The 24,887-nt window shown below is 39.1% G+C and overlaps 1 protein-coding gene across 4 annotated transcripts in view; it reads right to left on the bottom strand.

The window, feature by feature from the left end:
* Positions 1–24,453, bottom strand: part of LOC105470127 (YY1 associated factor 2) — a 78,769-nt gene extending 54,316 nt beyond the window's left edge. For 3 of the 4 annotated variants that reach the window (XM_011721907.3, XM_011721905.3, XM_011721904.2), the window contains exons 1-2: positions 24,268–24,420; positions 23,699–23,824 (exon numbers count right to left, since the gene is read on the bottom strand). In XM_011721907.3, coding sequence (XP_011720209.1) covers positions 23,699–23,824; positions 24,268–24,293 — 152 coding nt within the window. In that variant the 5' untranslated portion in view covers positions 24,294–24,420. Of the gene's footprint in view, positions 1–21,689; positions 21,948–23,698; positions 23,825–24,267 lie in introns of those variants that run through there. The other variant, XM_071071867.1, reaches the window with a different exon arrangement.
* Between the last annotated feature and the right edge of the window lie 434 nt (positions 24,454–24,887).

The raw sequence follows: 24,887 nt of genomic DNA, 5'->3' as shown, positions 1-24,887 counted from the left end.
GAGGTTGCAACGAGCCAAGTCATGTCATTGTACTCCAGCCTGGGCAACAGAGGGAGACTCTGTCTCCAAAAAAAAGAAAAGAAAAAAGAAAAAAAAAAAAAGTCAGCCAGACACGGTGGCTCGCACCTGTGATCCCAGCACTTTGGGAGGCCAAGGCGGGCGGATCACCTGAGGTTAGGAGTTCGAGACTAGCCTGACTAACATGGTGAAACCCCATCTCTACTAAAAATACAAAAATTAGCCGGGCGTAGTGGCAGGTGCCTAAAATCCCAGCTACTCAGGAGGCTGAGGCAGAAGAATAGCTTGAACCCAGGAGGCGGAGGTTGCAATGAGCCAAGATCGTGCTTGGGAAACACAGCAAGATTTCATCTCAAAAAAAAAAAGTCTTTAACCATGTGTCACCTATTAACACACCAACCACAAACACATAAACGTATGCCAGTCATTGATATTAATAATGTTAATTTTAAACACTTGTACAAAAGAAATATAGCAAATTTTTTAAAAAACTTTTTTTTTTTTTTTTTTTTTTTTGAGACGGAGTCTCGCTCTGTCGCCCAGGCTGGAGTGCAGTGGCGCGATCTCGGCTCACTGCAAGCTCCGCCTCCCGGGTTCACGCCATTCTCCTGCCTCAGCCTCCCGAGTAGCTGGGACTACAGGCGCCCACAACCGCGCCCGGCTAATTTTTTGTATTTTTAGTAGAGACGGGGTTTCACTGTGGTCTCGATCTCCTGACCTTGTGATCCGCCCGCCTCGGCCTCCCAAAGTGCTGGGATTACAGGCGTGAGCCACCGCGCCCGGCCTTAAATAAACTTTTTAAATAATTGCCTAAAAATGGCCGACATTGATATAAAAACTATTTCTAGTCAAAAGAAAAAAATCCCTCCAAAAGAAATTTCTTCAAGCTCACATGAAGATATTATATTACCTTTAACTGAATACATATTAATCAATATATATTCATCATATTCATTTTAATGTGCCACAGCAGTGATGACTTCTAACACTAGTAACTACACTAGCAGGTACTAGATACAGATATATTTTAATACCCTTTACAATCATGCTTCTAAATAATCACCTCCTTCCTTCAAGAAACTTACGATTTCATGATTCTTCATTCTATGGAAACAAAGAAAGTGTATAGCTTTTCCTTTAAGAATAGTCTGGTAACTAACCACTGAATAAATGAAAGAAAACAAACAAACAAAAAAAGGGATAAAATGGTCTGTAAAATCATTCTACAAAATCAAATTCAAAATGTAATTCTAACAAAAATCTTATATTTCAATCCTGTTATGAGGTCATATTTGTATTTGTTAGGGTTGACAACACACCTGTCAAGATTGTCAAGATCTGTGCTAGATTCTTACTTAAATTTAAGATACAAATTGCCTTGGGTAAATGCAAGCATTTTTCTATAAATTTGAATTAAGTATAACAGTAATAAATTCATTCACTTTTAAATGACCCATTCAAACAGGGGTACTACACAGACCTCCATTTCTAATTGGAATAAATATCAGAAAAGGGTCATCTAAGTCTAGACTCCTAGTCACTGGAGTAAGTACATAGCACAAAGGTCTTATATGTTTATAGTGATAAAACAGATCAAGAAGCAATAATGCAAATATTTTATCCTAATGGTATAAGCTAATATAAAAGATGTCATTAAGAGGCTTGGCACTGTGGCTCACGCCTGTAATCCCAGCACTCTGGGAGTCCAAGGCGGGCCTTTCTTTCACTGTCCAGACATCTTGCTTTGGGGTGAACAAGGTGTCACGTTCTGAGCCTATAGAAAAGACAAGCCCACATAGCAATAAACTGATGTCTCTGGCCAACAGCCAGATGCCTGAGGCCTGACAACAGACCTGTGAGTTAATGTGGAAGCAGGTGTTCTAAGGTCTGCTGACAACCACATGAGTGAACTTGCAAATGGATCTTTCCTCAGTTGAGCCCTAAGATGACTGCAGGCTTCTGAGAGAAAAGGTGGGAAAAAGAACAAAATTCTATTATATTATTTAAATTAATCTTACCAGATTTTGAAGGCTTACATTACTTTTCAAGTCAATTCTTAATAGCCATCTCTAAAGTGAGTAATTTCTGTATAAAACTGATTTTATAAAACAATAACAAATTTTTCTAACATCACAAATTTCAATTGTCTCAAGCCAACTTGAGTGGCTCCAAATGTCTCATTTTCCTTCCTTAGGGAAAGTCATCCTTTTTTATTTCCATTGAATAAATAACTTTTTAAAATAGAAATTCCTCTTTTACATTTCAACATATTCATGCAAATCGTTCTGCTTTAATATAGTTAATTTCATTATCATTTTAAAAGTACATATAAAACCATAAGTACTGAAATGCCATACCTTAAAAAGTCTTCATTGTGTGTATATTAATGACTTTTTTATGGAAACATAAAAGTATTAGTAACAGTAAGGAAGAAACTCATTTTCTTTTATCTAATCTCAAAATATTAATGCCCCATTATCTTTCACCTAACTAGAAGAATAGCCCAATTAGTCTTTCTATTTATACATTACTGCAGGCTGCCAGTCCATTCTCCTTACAGAAGCCACAGAGCATTTCTGCACTTAAATTCATTAAATGGCTTCTCGTTACACTTCCAATAAAATCTCAATGTCACATCATTTACGACTAAATTGTGATCTGGCATTTTACTCAGTTGTTCACCTTCATCTGATGCCACTCACCCTCTGCCTCACTATGCACTAGTCTTTGCTCAAGGTAAAACAAACTAACCAAAGGGCTTCCAACTTGCTGTTAACCATAACTCTTTCACAAATACCTCCTCTTATCCCTTTTTTTGAGATAGGGTTTGGCTTTTGCCCAGGCTGGAGTGCAGTGGCACAATCTCAGCTCACTGCAACCTCCCCTTATTGGGCTCAAGCCATTCTCTTAACTCAGCCTTCCAAGTAGCTGGGAAACCAGGCGCATGCTACCATGCCCGGCTAATTTTTGTACTTTTTGTAGAGACAGGGTTTTGCCACGTTGCCCAGGCTGGTCTCGAACTCCTGAGCTCAAGTGATCCAATGGCCTCAGCCTCCCAAAGTGCTGGGATTACAGGTGTGAGCCGCCATGCCCAGCCTCCTCTTATCCATCTGCTGATTAAATGCCACCCACTCACAGAAGCCTCTCCTCTTCACCTATTTCAAGTAATTTCTGTCATTGCCACAGTTTGCAATCATTTTTTCTTTTTGTATTTTTTGTTTGCAACTTAAATTCCATGAGGGCTGGCCGGGCACAGTAGCTCACGCCTGTAATTCCAGCACTTTGGGAGGCTGAGGCGGGTGGATCACTTGAGGTCGAGAGTTCAAGACCAGCCTGGCCAACATGGTAAAACCCCTTCCCTACTAAAAATACAAAAATTAACCAGGTGTGGTGGCTGGCGCCTGCAGTCCCAGCTACTCAGGAAGCTGAGGCAGGAGAATCGTTTGAACCTGGGAGGCAGAGGTTGCAGTGAGCTGAGATGGCACCAATGCACTGCAGCCTGGGCAACAGAGCATGACTCCTCCATCTTAAATAAATAAATTAAATTAATAAATAAACAAATTTCATGAGGGTAAGGATGTGTCTTGTTCTCCTTTGTAACTCCATTACCTAGCTCAACACCTGCCTCAAAATAGCATTTTAATGTTTAATGGTTAATTAAAATATTTGTGAAATTCAAAAGCCACTCACTGATTTTTAGTTCTAGAGTCTTTCTAGACTCTATAGACTCTAGAATAAGAAAGAGTATTCCTTTCTTATTTTGCCTATGTTCTAAATAACTTTGCTATTCAGCACTCCTAAAACCTGAATCTTTAGGCATTGTAAATCATATGAAATCCACTGTAGGCTGGGTGCAATGGCTAACACCTGTAATTCCAGCATTTTGGGAGGCTGAGGTGGGAGGATCGCAAGAGCCCAGGAGTTCGAGACCAGCCTAGGTAACATAGTGAGACCTCATATCTATAAAAAATTGAAATAAAAAAAGAAAAAAAAAATCCAGTGTACTTCACAGATAGCTGTTACTTTATAGAACAAATGAAGTTTTAAAAGAAGTTCTATGATTTGCGTGGTTAACCAATCATTAAAGAGTGCTATGATTCATTCCTCCTAAAAACAGAAAATAAGGGTTTCTTGAAACTACACATATTCCCTCACAATTAAGTATGCAATCTCCCAGGAGTTTTCAAAGCTACCATACAGTGGCCGGGCGCAGTGGCTCACACCGGTAATCCTAGCACTTTGGGAGGCTGAGGCGGGCGGATCACCTGAGGTCAGGAGTTCAAGACAGCCTGGCCAACATGGCGAAACCCTGTCTCTACTAAAAACACCTAAAAAAAATTAGCCAGGCATGGTGGCGCCTGTAGTCCTAACTACTTCGGAGGCTGAAGCAGGAGAATCACTTGAAACCAGGAGGCAGAGGTTGCAGTGAGCCAAGATTGCGCCACTGCACTCCAGCAGCCTAGGCTACAGAGTGAGATTCCCTCTCAAAAAATAAATAAAGTTACTGTACATTTACTTACCACTTAAATTCTTGACACCAAGAAGGACCCAATGTTTTGGGATTTTTGTTGTTGTTAATTCTATCACATTTTGCAGCTATAATCTAAAGTGATCGTTAGAGGCAGAGACTTAAAGATATTACTAGATAATTATATCCTCAGGAAACAAAGTTAGTTACTAACATAATTTTACTCATCTTCCTATCTACCAATAATTAACCTCCTTTATTTAGCCTATAAATATAAATCAGAATTATTGTAACATGAAAAGCTGAGGACAAGCACTATGCAGAATTATTATCTTGTTACAACTTAAAAATACAAATCTAAATGCCAGACTTACTAAAACAAATATTACATGGAACTTGAGAGAAAAATTAAGATTCTGTCTGATGAAAGTAAAAGCCACTGGACGTGGCTAAACACACCCCCGTCTTTTTGAAAATATCCTCTTCCTTCTGTTTCTGTATTGTTATACTCTCCTGGGTTTCTTACTCCCTATTAATTTTCTTTTCCTTCTCCATTTCTTTCTTCTTCTTTGTGGGATGCTCTTCTCCTACCACTGTAAAAAAATAAAGATGTTCCTCAAAAGTCTCTCCTAGGTCTCTTTTCTCATGGTATGCAATCTATTCCCTCCCTCATCTGTCTTACCTGCTCCTACAGCTTCAACTCAAATCATGTGTACTAATGACTATCAAATATGTATTTACAGCCCTTTCCTCCTTCCTAAGCCTTACCCAACATATCCAAACTGCTTCACAGATCTTCCCTCTCAGATTTTCCCCCAGGCACCCCAAATTCAACCAATCTATAGGTAAACTATTACCTTCCCCTAAACCTGTCTTCCTATTTGCTATCTCAGCGAGAACACACACCACTCACTCAACTGCTTAAGCCAGAATCCTGACATTCATCCTTGATACCTCCCCTTCACTACAACCCAACTTCCTCCCTCCCACAACCATATCCAATCAACCATCAAGTCCTACAGATCTCTCCTAAACACATCTATACATTCATTTCTCTCTCCTATCTGGCATTCCCCTTGTTCAGGACATTAGTGCCTCTTGCCTAGACTATTAAAATGGCTGCCACTAAATGGTTTCTCTGCCTCTAGTTAAGATTCAGCAAGTAAGCAAGCATGACACAAGAGAGAATAAAATCTATCAGCTGTGGTTTCCATCATGCATTATATTGACGGTAAAAGAAAACATTTTTAAAACTGCTGATAATTGAACATGCAGGTAGCTCAGACTGACGTAAGTTCTTCTATCCAGTAAAATAGGTATAATTAAACATATTCCAACTAACTCACAAAATTATGAAATTACATAAATATTCCTTAAAAAAACAAGAAGTGGAAAGCAGTTTAAAGCAGCAACAGAATCAGATATATAGCAAAGGGCCTTTCGCAGTTCATTTAAGTATTATCAGTACCTACACAAGGCATTGTGATAGGCATTGAGAATTTTTAAAATATTATTACAATTATCCTTATTATTAACTAAGAAATGTGCTAAATTCATTTCATCACTTATATTTAATTACGACCAAAAAACCACATGAATATGAATGTCAAGGAGGGGATTTAAACTGAAATGTGATAATGGACCAATGGTATGGCCCTCAGGAAGGAAAGAAACGAATACAAAATATTTTCAATACACTGTGTAAATACATCATCACTTTTAGCATAGAATGCTTTAAGAGTAATTGAGAGGACATTCATTCTGACCTAGAGACAAGGGAATGCTTAGCCTTCAGAGATGAAGCCTGAATGATCATAAAGACCATGAAATTGTGGAGGATGGGGAAGTGGAGGGCCGAAGAAACAGCATAATATATAAAAGGGCACAGTGGCCTAAAACAGACCACGACCATGCTCAGACAATCCCAACCCTGAAAACAGATGTATTCTTTAACTATGGAAAACAGTAAAAAAATTCTGCTTTTACCTGCTTAATTCTTAAGTCTATATATACTGCTTACTCCTATTACACTACCAGAGTACTTTCTAGACGTTAAAACTTACTGGTAAGGTCCAAATTTTTATGTGACAGTCTACATCAGGCCACTAGGAAACACACACACACACACAGATGATTATCAATCTCATCAAGGCTTAGGTATTTCATGGTATTTCAGATTACTGCAGTTATAAAGCTGGGTGCACACAATTACCAACCACAGTGATATGCATTTATACATTTCCCTTTTTGACTTACGAATATGGTTTGTCTGCTTTTAACTGTTGTATCTGCATGACTGTTAGTATATCTGAGTATCTACGCTTGCAAAAATGTTATTGCCTATTTTACTGCATAAAATGGCCTATGAATTTTTCTGTTTGTATCTGTTTCTCAAATAAATCCCCTTTTTAAAATCTATGTGTCTTTTAAAAAATGTACTATTTTTTCCAGAATACATTTTTGGGATTTTGACCTTTTAGGATTGTGATTTGGGGGATTTTAGACTTTAAGGATGTTGATTTTTCAGGATTTCAACATTTGAGATTATGGCATTCAGGACCGTATCTTTTGGGATTATGGTTGTCTCCCAAAATAATCTTATTAAATGTTATCAAAATGTATTATTTGATAGCATTATGAATTTAACAAATGTTTCATCTGTAAGTTACAGTGCTCATTACTAATTTAATCAGTCGATTATGCAGCTCTGAGCCTTACTAATTTTGGTCCTTAAACAGAACAAATGTGTCTAAGAAGATGAGTGGGGGGAGAAAAAGAAAGATATAGGGAAGGAGGGAAAGAGAAAGGGCTTTCAAGAAAGAAAGCTTCAAATCTCTCCCGCCACCCTACAAAACTCACTAATAGCTCTTCTTTTTGAAATGTGAGGGTAGGTAGTCCAGTCACAATTAACTTAGCCTGAGATGAACAGAATTTGAGTGGTAAAACAGGGCAGTGATTTTCCACAAAAAATGTTTTGCAAAACACATAAAATAAAAATTAAGAGAAATCCTAATAAAATATATAATAGTATAAATGATCTGGATGAAGTGAAGTGGGCAACCACAGAGCCCCACTTGCTTGCTCCCACTGAGACAATTCCATGAAACCATAGGGATCCAATCAACACAATTTGAAACCACTGGGCCCTCCTGAGAGAAAGTCAGGTCTCTTTTACCCCAAAAAGCTTGTTACTTGATTCTAACAGGCAAACCTCTCTCCTCTTTACCCTCTTATTTCCTGAAGCTTTCTCTTTCACAGGCGGCTTCCCAAAGATGTCCTTCGATGAGCTGTATGGTTGAAGGAATGTACAGCTGTGTACGGATATTGGGAGCAGCGGTAAGAGATAGGAGGTATAACAGAAAAAGCATTTTTGGACATGAGAGTTCATTAAGCTCATTCAGAGAAGTATCTGCTGAATAGACTAGGGGGACTAGGGATATAGACACAGAGAGATGCCCACATACCCACATTCCTGTACACATATGCATGCCCAGGCACATGCCTATACATACAACCCTGCCTGCACACACACATGCACACACAAAAACGTGAGAGAAAAGCTCTTTGGAAAAAGCAGCTGAAGTGGGATGAATACCTCAGACCCCTGTCCACCTATCTTATCTGGAAAAAAAAGAGCAGTGTTTCTCAAACTTCAATGTGCATATAAATAACCTAAAGATCCTATTAAAGTGCAGGTTCTGATGCAGTAAGTCCTCAGTGAGGCCTGAGATTGTACATTTCTAACAAGCTCCCAGGTGATGCTAACGCCACTGGTCTGTGGACCACACTTCGATAGCAAACTCCTACATAACAGCACATCTCCACATGATCTATATTAAAATTGAAAAACAAAGTTCCCTGGTAAAAATAAGACTCAGAACTGCTCAATTAAACAAGACAAAACAAACTGGAGCCTTCTCAGAGACTGGAGGACTTCTCAGAGACTTAGAGGACCAAGATGAGGTGACAATGGTCATGAGAGGGCCCTAAAATGGTAAAAAGTCTACTTTTTTCCCATTCTTCCAATGAGAGATACCTCAAGTTTCACTTTTAAATGTTAGTATCTACGCAAAACTACAGAGTGGAAACACAACATTTTAGAAGTAGCTAACTTCTGACTGGAATGATAATATGAAGATAATCATTACTATCTTCCTCCTTATACTTCCTTAAATCTTTAATGTATATATAATACTTCAATAATCATGAGAAAAAGAATTATTATCTTAAGGAAAAAATAAAACTCCATCCCCCCACACCCCCCATCACACACAGAATGATAATCTTTCTACCAAGTATGTTGGCCCTATATCTAACCTTGAAGGAAAGAGAAATAAGCAAAAAAACTTTTCATTCAACTAGTACAGTTTTACAAACCTCTTTATTAAAGACAAAGGAGTGAAAAGATCAACCAGTAATCACACAACCCAGGTTTCAATCTAGGCTCTAACATTAATTCGTTGACTAGTGGACCATCTTCCTCACCAGCCATACAGGGGACAGTTTGATGAGCAAATAGAATGCTTTACATTAGCATTTAGAAAAATTACTTTATTCAGACTTACATAAAGCATAAAAGATATTCTAGTAAAGGAAGAACTGTTGGTGAAGTAAATAAAAATGAAGCAATCATAACATTTTAGAAGGTAGGCTAGAAATAAATATTAGTGCAGAGACTTTGGGCTCTAGGTGGACAAAAGATAAATAGCAAAAATGGATGAAACAAAGAAGAAAGAAGCCCAAAATCACTTTGCCTATTCCACGAATGCACCAAGAGCTTTACCTGTTGAGCAACTACCTCCCTGGCATAAAAATCACCTACTTGCTGCCATTCTGGGTTGACTGTCCCTAGTATATTCTATAGAAGTAAAGTGTAATGTTGTGCAAAGGAACCCTGACCAGACCATAAAACATGTAAAGATGAAATGGTTTAATTCATATGTCTAAAAATTGTCAGGGAGCTATACAAACTTTACATCATACACACACACCCAGTCATTCACACATTCACATATAATCAAAGTGATTATATTACTATCAGTGATTCTTAATATTTGTATCACAAATAAAAGAGAGAAATATACTTACTGGTATTTCTCCTGAGAAACACTATGGTATCAAAGAAGTGAGGATATACAGCAAAATAAAAGTTGTTATAAAAGACTTAAAAATTAAGTTTGTTAACATTTGTACTTCAAAAATATTAGTAAATATAGGAAAAAAGACAGTCATTTTCTTCTTTATTCACCATACGATTAGCCTAGATTTTTGACATTTAGTTCTTGTTTTTAAGTTCTTATATTATTTATAAGTAGTAGGTCTAATGTTAGAAACTGTCAAGAGGTATACCACCAGATTTAGGTATAGGGAAAATAAGAAGAAGAAATCCTTAAGAAGTTACTTGCTAGCAAATTTAATTAAATGCTACCACAGCAAGGTTATAACAAGGGACTGGAGGCTGGGCATGGTGGCTCACACCCGTAATCTCAATACTTTGGGAGGCTGAGGCAGGAGGGGGGCTTGAGGCAAAGTTTGAGAGCAGGATGGGCAACATAGCAACACCTCATCTCTACAAAAAATTTTTAAATTACCTGGGTGTGATGGAGCACGCCTATAGTCCTAGCTACTTGGGAGGCTGAGGTTTGAGCCCAGGAGTTTGAAGTTACAGTAAGCTATGATCGTACCACTGCACTCTGGCCTTAAAAAAAACTCTGTCTCTTAAAAAAAAATTTTTTTAAGGGAATGGAAATTCAGATTTCTAAATCTCACACTGATCAACTATTGACCCAAGTCACAATACTTCTGGCCTGTTTTCTTATCTATCAAAGAGGATGCGAGGCTAGAGCCACGAGTTCCAACAAATAGAAAAGACCTCAACCAGCAGATTCCTAAATATTATGTTATTCCCCAAGTTCCACAATTAAGAATCCTCCAAACTTAGCTGAAAATCCTGACAAGAAGGTTTTGAAAACAATGGCAGTCTCAGTTCATTTCAAAAGTTTAATACAAGCCTCTCTACTCCCAATCTCTCAAGATCTTCCCTCTGAAGATGCCCTTATCCGTCTATCATTAAGGTTTCAAGTAATAAAAACTTGTCTGGCTCAGGATGTGACTAAACACTCCAGAAACACTTGAAAGGTTCCTTATAGCTCTAAACTTCTCAGTAATGAATGAAGTACATACAGAATCTTTTAAAACATGATTATAAATCACAGCTCATGTAACAAAAGGTACCGTTTTAACAACCATGAAAGCCAATAAACAAAAAACTGTAGGTGTTCAACAAATATTTGTTAAATAAGTAATTATTCCAAGCTATAAAGATTTAAGGAAAACATACCTTAAAGAAAAAAAGACCAAGGTTTCACCAAATCCTTGAATGAAAGCTTGATATTCCACAGAATGATAATCTTTCTACCAAGTATTTTGGCCCTATATCTAACCTTGAAGGAAAGAGAAATAAGCAAAAAAACCTTTCATTCAACTAGTACAGTTTTACAAACCTCTTTATTAAAGACAAAGGAGTGAAAAGATCAACCAGTAATCACACAACCCAGGTTTCAATCTAGGCTCTAACATTAATTCGTTGACTAGCGGACCATCTTCCTCACCAGCCATACAGGGGACGGTTTGATGAGCAAATAGAAGGACACAGAGGAAAGCACTCTCAATACAGTAAAGCACTTCACAAGTGTGCTTACATAAAAGGGCAGGATCGTTAAATTTATATATATTCAATACTTGAAAAATCATCCCAGGAATCATCTATATTGTAAATAAAATAATTTTATACTAGGGTTACATTATTGTTTAGTATATGTTTCATAAGTTATCTATTTTATTGGTTATATTGGCAATGATCGCCAGCATGATATTCAGGGTTTTTTTTTTTTTCTTTTCTTTCAAAAGCATTGTTGAGAAGATTAAATGGTTTTAATTCTCATTGTTGAGAAGATTAAATGGTAAAGCCATTATCACAGTGGCTGACACACAGTAAGTGCTCAGTAAATAGTGGCCATTAATGTTAAAGAATAAATGGTGGCTTGTAATTTATTGCTATCAAATTCTTTTTTTTTTTTTTTTTTTTTTTTTTGTTACCATTGGTAGTTTCTGGTGTTGGAAACTCAGTAAAAGCTGTGTCTTTCATTATCTGTCACTTGTGCAGTGCTTTACTGTGCTCAGAATGTTTTCCTATATATACTTTAATTTGCTCATCAAACAACCCTATGCAACTGGTGAGGAAGGTAGAAATCCAGTCACATAATTAATATTAAAGCCTAGATTGAAACCCGAGTTGTTTGACGGAGGTTCATAAAACTACCATAGTTGAGTGAAAGGTTTCTTTGCTTATTCCTCCTTCCTTCAAAGTTACATATAGAGCCAGCATACTATGTAGGAAATTTCAGTCTACTGAAATTTTACATCAATTATATAACTATCATCTTAAAAACAGCAGTTTCTTTTAAAAAAAAAATACACACACACACACACACACACATATACAAATGAATAGATAAAGAAAAGGCTTTACCCAGCAATGAAGTGCCAGCTGTTTCAAAGAACATAATTTGGCTGAAATTTCTTAGGGGAGACAGTAATCAAACTGGAAATTGGCCATGATGTTAAAGCACATTTTACCAAAAGTGCTTTATTTATATTTATTTATTTGTACAGACGGGGTCTCGCTATGTTGCCCAGGCTAGTCTTGAACTCCTAGGCTCAAGCAATCCTCCTGCCCCAGCCTGCGAAAGTGCTGGGATTACATCAGGTGTGAGCCACCTCACCCCACCAAAAGTGCTTTATTAATAATGCCACATGCGACCATAAAAAAAGGTGAGTTCGTGTCCTTTACAGGGACATGGATGAAACTGGAAACCATCATTCTCAGCAAATTAACACAGAAACAGAAAACCAAACACCAAATGTTCTTACTCATAAGTGGGAGTTGAACAATGAGAACACATGGACACAGGGAGGGGAACGTCACACGTTGGGGCCTGTCGGGGAGTGGGGGGGGCAAGAGGAGGCAGAGCATCAGGACAAATACCTAATGCATGCAAGGCTTAAAACCTAAATGATGGGTTGATAGGTGCAGCAAACTACCACAGCACATGTGTATCTATGTAACAAACCTGCACTTTCTGCACATGTATCCCAGATGTTAAAGTAAAATAAATAATAGCCACAATAATACCTGATTTCATATAAGCACAGACTTCTCCAAAAACTAGAACTATGTTGGAAAATCCATTCTCAACTCCTTGCATTTACTCACTAGCAAATATTACCTATCTTCTGTGCTAGAATTCAAACCCTTAAAGGCTAGCATTGGGTTTCATCCACAATTTTGTAGTCCTAGCATAATTCATTGCATGTTTCCCAGTAAGCATGCATTTATAATATATTTTAGTTTCTGATAGGCCCTTGATGTCTACCTTAACTTTAAAAATCATTCAACAGAAAACTAACAATTTAGGTGAAGAATACAACATATTTATTTTATTATACTTTAGTTCTGGGATACATGCACAGAACCTGCAGGTCTGTTACACAGGTACACACGTGCTACAATGGTTTGCTGCACTCATCAACCTGTCATCTACATTAGGTAATTCTCCTAATGCTATCCCTCCTCTAGTCTCCCACCCCAGGACAGGCCCCAGTGTGTGATGTTCCCCTCCCTGTGTCCATGTGTTCTCATTGTTCAACTCCCACTTATGAGTGAGAATATGTGGTGTTTGGTTTTCTGATCCTGTGTTAGTTTGCTGAGAATGATGGATCCAGTTTCATCTACGTCCTTGCAAAGGACATGAACTCATCCTTTTTATGGCTGCATAGTATTCCATGGTATATACATGCCATATTTTCTTTATCCAGTCTATCATTGATGAGCATTTGGGTTGGTTCCAAGTCTTTGCTTTTGTGAATAGTGCTGCAATAAACATACGTGTGCATGTGTCTTTATAGTAGAATGATTTATAATCCTTTAGGTATATACCCAGTAATGAGACTTCTGGGTCAAATGGTATTTCTGGTTCTAGATCCCTGAGGAATCACCACACTGTCTTCCACAATGGTTGAACTAATTTACACTCCCACCAACAGTGTAAAAGCGTTCCTTTTTCTCCACATCCTCTCCAGCATCTGTTGTTTCCAGACTTTTTAATGATCGCCATTCTAACTGGCATGAGATAGTATCTCATTGTAGTTTGATGTGCATTTCTCTAATGACTAGTGATGAGTTTTTCATGTTTGTCAGCCACATAAATGTCTTCTTTTGAGAAGTGTCTTTTTATATCCTTTGCCCAGTTTTTGATGGGGTTGTTTTTTTCTCGTAAATTTAACTTCTTTGTATATTCTGGCTATCAGATGGACAGATGGCAAAAAATTTTCTCCAATTCTATAGGTTGCCTGTTCACTCTGATGATAGTTTATTTTGCTGTACAGAAGCTGTTTAGTTCAATAAGATCTCATCTGTCAATTTTGGCTTTTTTTTGCCATTGCTTTTGGTGTTTTAGTCATAAAGTCTTTGCCCATGTCTATGTCCTGAATGGTATTGCCTAGTTTTCTTCTAGGGTTTTTATGGTTTTAGGTCTTATGTTTAAGTCTTTAACCGATCTTGAGTTAATTTTGTCTAAGGTGTAAGGAAGGGATCCAGTTTCAGTTTTCTGTATATGGCTAGCCAGTTTACCCAATACCATTTATTAAATAGGGAATCCTTTCCCCAGTGTTTGTTTTTGTCAGGTTTGTCAAAGATCAGATGATTGTAGATGGGTGGTGTTATTTCTGAGGCCTCTGTTCTGTTCCATTGGTCTGTATCTCTGTTTTGGTATCAGTACCATGCTGTTTTGGTTACTGTAGCCTTGAAGTACAGTTTGAAGTCAGGTAGCATGATGGCTCCAGCTTTGTTTTTTGTTTTGTTTTGTTTTGTTTTTCCATAGGATCGTCTTGGGTAAACAGGCTTTTTTTGGTTCCATATGAAATTTAAATTAGTTTTTTTAATTCTGTGAAGAAAGTCAATGGTAGCTGGATGGGGATAGCACTGAATCTATAAATTACTTTGGGAAGTATGGCCATTTTCACAATATTGATTCTTCCTATCTACGAGCATGGAATGTTTTTCCACTTGTTTATGTCCTCTCTTATTTCCTTGAGCAGTGGTTTGTAGTTCTTCTTGAAGAGATCCTTCACATCCCTTGTAAGTTGTATTCCTAGATATTTTATTCTCCTTGTAGCAATGGAATATACAATATATTTCTTAATACGCTGTACACTTTCAAGACTTCATTGGTTTTAGTCAAGAAATACTTTATTTTTAGCTATATTATATAAATTTCAACAATCTGAAAAATAAGACCTAATAAGTGGCCACAAATGAGATCATAACAATAATATACAACTTGCCAAAGTTGTTCCTTAAAAATGCTAAGGTGTTCGTGTACAATATCATCCTTGAAATAATGCTAAAACAGTTGGGTGCAGTGGCTCATGCTTGTAATCCCAACATTTTGGAGACCAAGGTGAGAGTATTGCTTTGGCCCAGGAGTTCGAAACCAGACTGGGCAACATAGGGAGATACCCCCTCTTTACCAAAAATTTAAAAATTAACCAGACATAGTGGCACACTCCTATACTCCCAGCTACTTGGGAGGCTAAGGTGGGGGGACCACTTGAACCAGGGAGGTTAAGACTGCAGTAAGCTATATCCACACCACTGCACTCCACCCTGGGCAATAGAGTGAAACCCTGTCTCAGAAAATAAATAAATAAATAATGCTAAAACGATTTATACCTACAACTTAGAGACAAAAAAGTTTGATAATATTTTTACAAACATAATGTTCAAAATTATTGGAAAAGCAATGTCAGGTGTCAAATAGTAACAGTCAAATTTGCATAAACATTAATTGAAAACATTTAAATATCTACAATACTTCAGGTATTTTATTAGCTTCTAGGAATACCAAAGTGAATAAGACAGTCTCTGTCCTGTAAGGCAGGTAAGTGTCTAGACAATTGTACTACAATATAGTGATTCGCCAGGAATAATTACATACACATACAGCCATGCATCATTTAATGACAGGGATATGTTCTGAAAAATGCATCGTTAGGTGATTTCATTGTGGGAACATCACAGAATGTACTTATACAAACCCAGATGGTACAGCCTACTACATACCTAGGCTATATGGTAGAGCCTATTGCTCTGAGGTTACAAACCTGCACAGGATGTTACTATACAGAATGCTGCAGGTAATTGTAACACCACGGTAAGTATTTGTATCTAAACATAGAAAAAGTAGAGTAAAAATATGGTATTATAATTTTATGGGACTATATACGTGGTCCCCCACTGACCAAAATGTCATTATGGAGTGCGTGACTGACTCTACTACATAGAATCGGTATGATACCAAGGGGTGGAGGGACAGTAATCCTAGAGGGCCTCTTTGAAAAGTATCATATGGTGGCTCACGCCTGTAATCACAGCACTTTGGGAGGCTGAGGCAGGCGGATCATGAGGTCAGGAGATGGTGACCATCCTGGCCAACATGGTGAAACCCTGTCTCTACTAAAAATACAAAAATTAGCTGGGTATGGTGGTGCACGCCTGTAATCCCAGCTACTCAGGAGGCTGAGGCAGGAGAATCGCTTGAATCTGGGAGGCAGAGATTGCAGTGAGCCAAGGTCGTGCCACTGCACTCCAGCCTGGCAACAGAGTGAGACTCTGTCTCCAAAAAAAAAGAAAAAGAAAAAGAAAAGTACCATATGATAAAAATAATTCAGTGCTGACACAACACAGGATTGGGATAAGCAGCAGGAAATGAAGCTAGGAAGGTAGTGTAGGGATAGATTATTATTATAGCCTTGAACACTATACTCAGGATCTCAGCTTTTATTCAGCAGCCACTAACAGGACTCAATTGTTTTTTAATATACAGGGACCAACATAATCAGATAGGTTTCAAAGAAGACAATGAAGATAATGTTAGTAGCATTCCAAAGGAGAGACCAATTTGTCCAATAGCTCATGAGAGAAGTGATACGGGCTTCTGAACTGTAACTACATAAACTGGAAAAAGGATATATTTAAGAGAAAAATCCAGAGAAAGGACAAGAAGGATGACCACAAATTAGAATCAAAGTTGAGACAATGATGGTTTCTAGCTGAGGTTCCAGAAAGGAGTTTATGCCACATACAAAGTAAAGAATATACAGATACCAGGTTTGGGGAGGCAGAAATGGGTTTCAGAGATATACATAGAAATCTACGAAAAAGGAGTGTTAGAGACATCAAGGAAGGAGAGTTTCAATTAAAAAAGGGCCAATAACATCAAATACTTTGGAGGAGACATCAAAAGATGAGTGAGATTGGCCACTGAGTTAAACAACTAGGATACTAGTTGTCAGGCCTCACACTGTAAAGGAAATAAAAAGAACACTTACTAAAGTAAATCCATTACATGTAGAAACCCAAGCCAATAAACTCTAGACCAGCAGTTCACAAACTTTTTGGTCTTAGGATCATTTACACTTTTAAAATTTAAGAGTTTTTTTTGTTTTTTGTTTTTCTTAATATGGGTCATATATCGATATTTACTATATTACAAATAAAAACTGACAAAAATCTAAATATATAAGTTCATTTAAAAAATAAACACATCACATATTAAATGACATATTTTTATTTTTAAAACTTATTATTTTCCAAAACAAAGGTATTTTGTATGAAGAGTGGCACTGTATATTTTTGCAAACCTCTAACATCTGGCTTAGTAGAAGACATCTGGATTGTCACATCTGTCTCAGCATTCGATTTGTTGCAATACGCTGTTTTAGTCCAAAAATATTAAGAAAATCTGCACTCTCACAGATATATAGTTGAAAAGAGATAAGTAGCTTAATAGCATTTTCAGATAATTACAGATGTTATTCTTTGATACTACATAAAAACACAGTTGTTTCTCAAAGGTTAGTGCAATGTGAAATCTGAAACCACATCAATGAAGTTTACAGTGTTCCCTTAAAATCTGTTGGTATTTTGTACTTCGAATGGATTACCCATTACAGTTTTATAAAATCAAACATTGGTAACTAGGAACCATTTGTTTGCTGAGTTATGCATATTTTCCAAATGCTGACACATTTCATGGTAAAATGTCAAAAATTACATTCATTGATATCACCACTAATCTTCTCATAAAAGTCTTTATACACAGAAACTCTAAAGCTCATTGTTGCTACAAATTTTCAAAAATTCTAATTTTCACTTGAGTGATTATCACTGGCAACATATACTATCAAATGTTTTCCTTGAAGTGATATATTTCTTGAATATATTCACTTTCAAGAAAATATATGCTAAATATCCAAGTCTGAATAACTATGGTATTTCAGGTAGTCTTTCAAGTAAAAATGATGTTGTATGACAAAAAGACTAGTTCTGCTTGCAAGATAAACTACACACGTGCTTTCTCTTAACCGCTATACTTTGGTATACAGTGTAAGTGCTTTATGTGTAGTTCCCATTTTGTCAGACAAAATATTTTTTAAAATATGAGATGTAATAAAATTAGTAAATTTTACTGCTTCAAGGATATTCTTAATTCAAACGGGCATTATTCTTACTGCATTCATGTACATGGTGGTGAAAATTACAATGAAGATAGCAATTTGGTGCCGCTGCTTTGATTCATGCTAAAGTGCTGGCAGTTTTACCCACCATTGCCTCTGCACCATCACAGTGAAAAAAGCAAATAACATTTTCATATTATTATAAAAACAGTGTGAACCTCATAGAAAGGTTCAACTAAAAAGATATCAGGGACTCTCAGTGTCCCTCAGACTATACTTTGAAAACCACTCTGATATCCGGACTATACAAACACTAATCGCTTGTAAAATTTACCCACATACAATTAACTAGTGTGAGTCCTCTAAGACAGCGGACAAAAAACAAACAAGTAAGAAATCTCCTAGAATAAGGAGTCTCTGAACAACTAAATGGTTGCTAGAAAGGCTCCTCAGATAGACAGGAGGGGGCTCAGGAACCCTGCATTTCTTTAAAAAGGACTTATGTAGATGGTCCTCAATTTTTTTCTCCCATTCCTACACAAAAGGTCTAGGAGAATCAGTGCCAAACCTCAAATTTGAAGACAGAAAGCAAGTATGACAAGAAAACAACAATGCTGAAAAGATTTCTACCAGATGATAGTTGGTTTAAGCTTCTTTCAGAACGTGAATTTTATAGTCTGCTTTTAACAGAAGCTGAAATAACTCATTCTTTTTACCTAACCATAATACTGTGTTCAGTTATAAACACTATATATTTTTAATGAAAAAGTTCCACCTCTTCAGCCTACACTTAAAGGAAAGATCTACTAACACTAAACCTCACATATGGAGCTTGGTACAGTTAAAGTGGTTCTGATTTGCAAAACCGTAAAATTTTAAAGAAACAAAAAAATCCATTCTGCTCACCACTGTATGTCTAGTATCCAACTCAGCCCTTAAATAAGATGCTCAATAAACATTTGCAGAATGCTGAATATTGAAACGGTTGATATGAAATGAAGTATGAACCCAGGTTACCAAACTCATACTAGAATAACACCTAGTTATTATGTGAAATCTTTTCTTTCACATATTTTTTTCTACTCTTTCTACTATGTGAAATCTTTTTCATAGCTCTCTAAAATAACACCTATGCGAAACCTAAAGGACTGTTACAATATCCTCTAAGAAAATGTAACATTACCTGTTACATTTGAAACCCTGGTATGAACCATTTAGACCACAGTTTAAAACCCAAACCAATAATTCTATCATTTTCATTTCTAAATATTTGCTACCTGAATCAAGCAAAGTAACTGTCCACTCCTAGGTGAAGTAGCAGTAAGACACCAGTCTTAATTTCCATCATCACACATTGATTATCACCCTCATACAGACTATCCTTAATATTTAATATTTCATTTTCTCTGATGATTCAGAATGTTTTTTGTTCTTGAGACAGGGTCTCACTCTGTTGCCCAGGCTGGAATGCAGTGGTATGATCACAGTTCACTGCAACCTCAAACTCTGGGGCTCAAGGGATCCTCCCACTTCAGCCCCCTGAGTAGCTGGGACCACAGGCGTGCACCACCACACCCAGATAATTTTTTTTATTTGTAGTAGAGACAAGATCTCACTGTGTTGCCCAGGTTGGTCTCAAACTCCTGGCCTCAAGAAATCCTCCTGTCTCAGCCTCCCAAAGTGCTGGGCTTACACATGTGGGCCATTAGGCCCAGTCAAGAATGATCCTTAATTTCCTAAAGTTTCTTGCATTTATATTTGGGACATTTCTTGCCTTATAAGAAACTTCAGACAGGCTGGGCATGGTGTCTCACTCCTGTAATCCCAGCACTTCGGGAGGACAAGGCAGACGGATCACCTGAGGTCAGGAGTTTGAGACCAGCCTGGCCAGCATAGTGAAACCCCATCTCTACTACAAATACAAAAATTGGCCTGGCGTGGTGGCGGGCACCTGTAATCCCAGCTACTACAGAGGCTGAGGCACGCAAATTGCTTGAACCTGGGAGGCAGAGGTTGCAGTGAGCCGAGGTCACACCACTGTACTCCAGCCTGGACGACAGAGCAAGATTCTGTCTCAAATTCCGGCCCCCCTCCAAAAAAAAAAGAAAGACAGAAAAGAAACTTCAGATATAAACACTGTGCAGCATCTTGAAAATAATTTGTCACCGTGGAATTTTTTTCCTTCTAAAAATTTTCCTGTCAGTTTGACATTTACTACTGTTTCTCTCACAAAAGCACAATGTAAAAAATTTTGGAGTGAGGGACTGAATAATTACCTGTTGGATATAATGTTCACTATTTGGATAAAGGGTACACTAGAAGCCCAATTCCCTGACTCTGCAATATACCCAATAACATGCACATGTACCCCAAAATATAAAATAAAATTAAAAATTGAGGAACTGAAGCTACAACAAATTGTTTTATTTTGAAATACATGCCATGAATGTAACTTCATTCTATAGAAAGACATGACCTATCATGGATATATAACCCAAAGGAAATGGGCTTCTGTTGCAATATAAAGAATTTGAACTTAATATTCCTTAAAGAAAAAAAAATATTGTCAATAAAAACTTTAAAGGGACCAGAATGGTGGGTGGCTCACTCCTATAATCCCAGTTCTTTGGGAGGCCAACGTGGGAGGATCACTCGAGCTCAGGAGTTTGAGACTAGCCTAGGCAACACAAAGATCCCCATCTCTACAAAAAAATAAGAAAATTAGCCACACGTGATGGCGTGCATCTGTAGTTCCAGCTACTTGGGAGGCTGAGGTGAGAGGATCCCTTGAACCTGGGAGTTTGAGGCTGCAGTGAGCCTGGATGATGCCACTGCAACCCAGGGCAACAGAATGAGATCTTATCTCAAAAAAGAAAAAAGAAAAAAAAATACTTTAAAGGTAGAACAAGGACTCAATCTTCTCCGCAGGTTTAAAAAGAAAAAAGTTTTTCAAATGTCTAGAATGGCTTAGACTTGGCCTAACATCTGGCAATGAGGCAGAATCAGTTCAAAGGTCAGTCTGACCCAAAGGATTCAAATCCCATCTATGGGTCACACAAACAAAACATCAGCAAACTGCATCCTTCTGCTCTGCTGCTATCCAGTCCCAGCTTTAGTACTTGCCAACCTTACTCTGGAAATTACCCTAACTGTTAATTAATATGTCAATTATGGAGAATTATTCCTTCCAACTACTGAAACTTTTGCTTCTCAACAGCATTCTGCAGTCCTTTAATCTTGTTTTTCTAACATTACCAGAGAGGAAAATATTAATATTCTGTGATGTAATCAGTATCTTCTCTATTAACAATACCCTGTTCCACACTGTTCTATACAAACATGGATTCTACCCTGAATTTCAGAAACCACTAGGAAAATAACAGATAACAGAGAAATTAGAGCTCTTAGGTTTAACTTAGAGCCAAAATCAAAAGAGAAGAGACAATTCAGAGAGAGGAAGGAAGAAGCTGAGAGGGTCGTAGTGTAGAACACTTACTTTCAGGAACACAGTGTCCCTTAGATTTCTGGTGAGTTGCCCAGAGCCTCTTCAGTTTCAATCCAAATGACAATGCTTCTCTGAGTCCTCCTCAAGTAATGTTTCCACCACTAAAAATTGGATCTACAAGAGCTCGGATGTACCGGTTAAAAACAAAAAAAAAGTCAGGGGCCCCCAGGTGGGCCTCAAGCCTCTTTTAAACTAGGCCCACTTCTCTGTCCTGGGCCAACTCCCCTGTGTACTATATTCCTTCTTCTTCCAGGTGCCAGGTATTCAGCCTGTTTCTTCTCTTCTGAGCTGCCACCACCTACTCTATTTCTCAGGGTTCCTCTAACCCCAAGACTGGCTGTGGAGTAGGACACCAGCTTCCCCCCTTCCTTGCTGTCCCTGCAAATAAACATATAGGCTCTTCTAGTTTCAGTATTTTTCTAATGGCTACAAGAAAATAGAGAGGGAACAACAAAAAGCAATAATATATAGTACCAGAGATCAAGATTATAATAATTGTCTCCACTTTAATGTTCCTGCCTCCAAAAAACGAATTTTCTAAATATTGTTTACTAAGCATTTTAAAAAGCACAAAGTACTAACACGGATATACAAATACACTCTAAACCAACTCCAACCTTACACAGCCATTAAGATACTCTGCTTTTCAAAATACTTAAATCACAAAACACGGGTCCAAAAATAGTAACCACAATCATTTTAGCAAATACTTTTTTTCTTTTTGGAATGTTCTGTTGTAATCCCTTAAATTTAGCATGCCTAAAAGTTGGCTTTCTGAGCATAAAAAATGTTCAAAATATTTTATCCACTGTAAATGAGAATAAATGGGTCCAAAATTAGTAACCACAATCATTTTAGTATATACTTTTTTCTTTTTGGAATGTTCTGCTGTAATCCCTTAAATTTAGAATATGTTTGAAAATTTTCTTTTTGAATATGAAAAATGTACAAAATATTTTATCCATTGTGGGAATATACAAAAAGCATATAATATTTACAAAAAATAAGCATGTCAAAGCCAGCGAGCTTCACTGAGAAAATTTTCAAATAAGTTACTGTCAACCATTCCTGTCTCTACATTTCAAACTTAATAAAATTCTGTAGTGTTTTAAAAAAAAATCAAGATCACATTTTTTAGAAATCTAACGTCTACTGAATATTTGCATATGTCAATATCATATATGCCTTTTTTAAAGCAACAGTAAGATAGATTAGTATGCTTATTGTTATAGTTTAGTCTCTAACTTTGTAACATCAAAATATATATCTTCTCTACATATTAAGTAATAAATCACAGGATTATATTTAATTCAAAGGGTACCTTCCTATAAAAATCAAGGAGCTCGATAACTAAGTGCTGACAGATTAAGAATGCCAGACTGAATTTCCTGGATGATTTTCTTTATCCACTTAATTCAAAGTCGTGTTTTAAAAAACAGAGTTATTATACTGCAAGCTTACAATAAATAAAGTCTGAAAATGGGCAGAGATCTTTTCATCTCATTTGTCTAAGAGACTGCCATTTAATCAAACTAAAGATATGCAGGTACTTTCAGTAAAAATCTGTTCCTGTGACTGGGCTCATCTCCAACTACTTATTTATAAAATATTAGAGAACTGGAATAAAAACACTAAATAAAACCTTGATCTGACCCTTCCAGAAGTCCATATAGAAAAGAAGTTTAATATATTGTGTATTCTGCAATCAGATAGTTTTCTTTTTTTAGGAACGAAATTAAATTACATCCTTTGCTCCTAAAGAGGATTTTATGGGTTTTCCTTGATCCCTACACACTAACACAACAATGCAGCCAACATTTTTATACCCAGAGTCGGGAGAGGGACATTACACACGGCGATACGAATTAAATCGCAGTAGCTAATGCCTCCCATAAATAATTTATTCTCTCTTGGCAGCAAAAAACCTTACAGCCTCTTCAATTACCCCTCACCGCAAACCATCGCCTGGGTTGCGATCAATGTGACCCAGTTCCTATCGCCACAGCCACCTCCGTCTCGCCTCCTCCCGCCGGGTCCGCGAATGTCATGGGAGGGGGCGGCAGCCGCAGGGGCGTCCCCTGGTCGTCACCCCGCCAGCCGGCGGCGCGCGGGGCAGGCCTGGGACTCACCGGGTGGAGGTGCCCTTCCGCACATCGCACATCATGCACTTGAAGGCCTCGGCGCTGTTCCGGAAGGTGCAGACGCTACAGTCCCAGTAACCCTCATCCGAGGACGGCTTCGGCTGCCGCTTCGGCCTGCAGGACACAACCCGGACACGACGCGGCGCGGGGTCACCAGCAGGCCGCGCCCGGCGCCCGGGGCCCGCGGCCGCCCCCGCCCCGCCCCCCGCCCCAATTCCGCGACCCCCGCCCGGCGGGCCCCCGGCGGGCCCTCGGCGCGCCGCGCTCCGGCTCCAAGGGGGAAGGAAGTCAGGAAGAGGCAGGGCGCGAGCCCGGCCGCACTCGCCGCCGCCACAGCCGCTTTGACACCCGGGCTGCCGCTCCGGTAGCCGCCGCCATCGCGGCTCCATTGTGGGGCGGCCGGCGCCGGCCCCCTCACGCGGCAGCACTCGCACACCAGCGGCGCCGCCCCCGTGCTCGCCCCGGTGCCCGGGCGGCGAGCGAGGCAGCCACCCGAAGCCCTGCACCAGGGCCCTGCCGCCCGCACAGTCCGGGCCCCGGGGCCCGGGCGCTGTTACCTGGTGGGGCTCTTCTTGTCTCCCATGGCTTGGCTATCAACGCACGCTGAGAGTCGCCGCCGCGGCCGCTCTGTTTGTCAATAAGGAGGATAATAAGCCGGGCGGAAGCGGGCGGGGGAGGAGGGAGGAAGGGGGCGGGGAAGGCCGCACCGCCGCGCTCGGGAGCCGCCGCCGGATCCCACGCAGCCTCCAGCTGTCGGGGAAACTCCTGCCTGGGCGCACGTGACCCGCGCCCGCCAACCAGCAGCCGCGCCGGAGACTTCAAACGCGGCCAGCGCGGCCCAGCACCCGCGGCGAGTTAGCCGGCGGGCGGTGCGGAGGTGGACGCCTCGGCCTCGGGAGCCGGCGCCGCCTCACCGCACTGTTGCCCTGTTGCCCTCTCGGTACCCACGGCTGCCAGGGGCTGCCGCGCGCTCCAGAGCTCCTCTGAGGAGGAAAATATCTGTCCCACCGACTGGCTTGGGATGCTCAGTCATCCCGTGCGAAGCGTGGTCCAAGGTCTGGCATTCGGAGGCCTGTCCAGGTCTGGACAGAAGTGCCAGCCCGGGGTCTCCAGGTAGAACGACTTTCCTGGCCTCCGCCGTCCTTAGCTACTCAGTCCCCGCCTGCAGGACACCACG

The sequence above is a fragment of the Macaca nemestrina genome, chromosome 10, assembly GCF_043159975.1.
Source record: "Macaca nemestrina isolate mMacNem1 chromosome 10, mMacNem.hap1, whole genome shotgun sequence".
Lineage (NCBI taxonomy): Eukaryota > Metazoa > Chordata > Mammalia > Primates > Cercopithecidae > Macaca > Macaca nemestrina.
The sequence above is the reverse complement of the archived record's forward strand: the minus strand, read 5'-3'. Positions and strand labels throughout refer to the sequence as shown.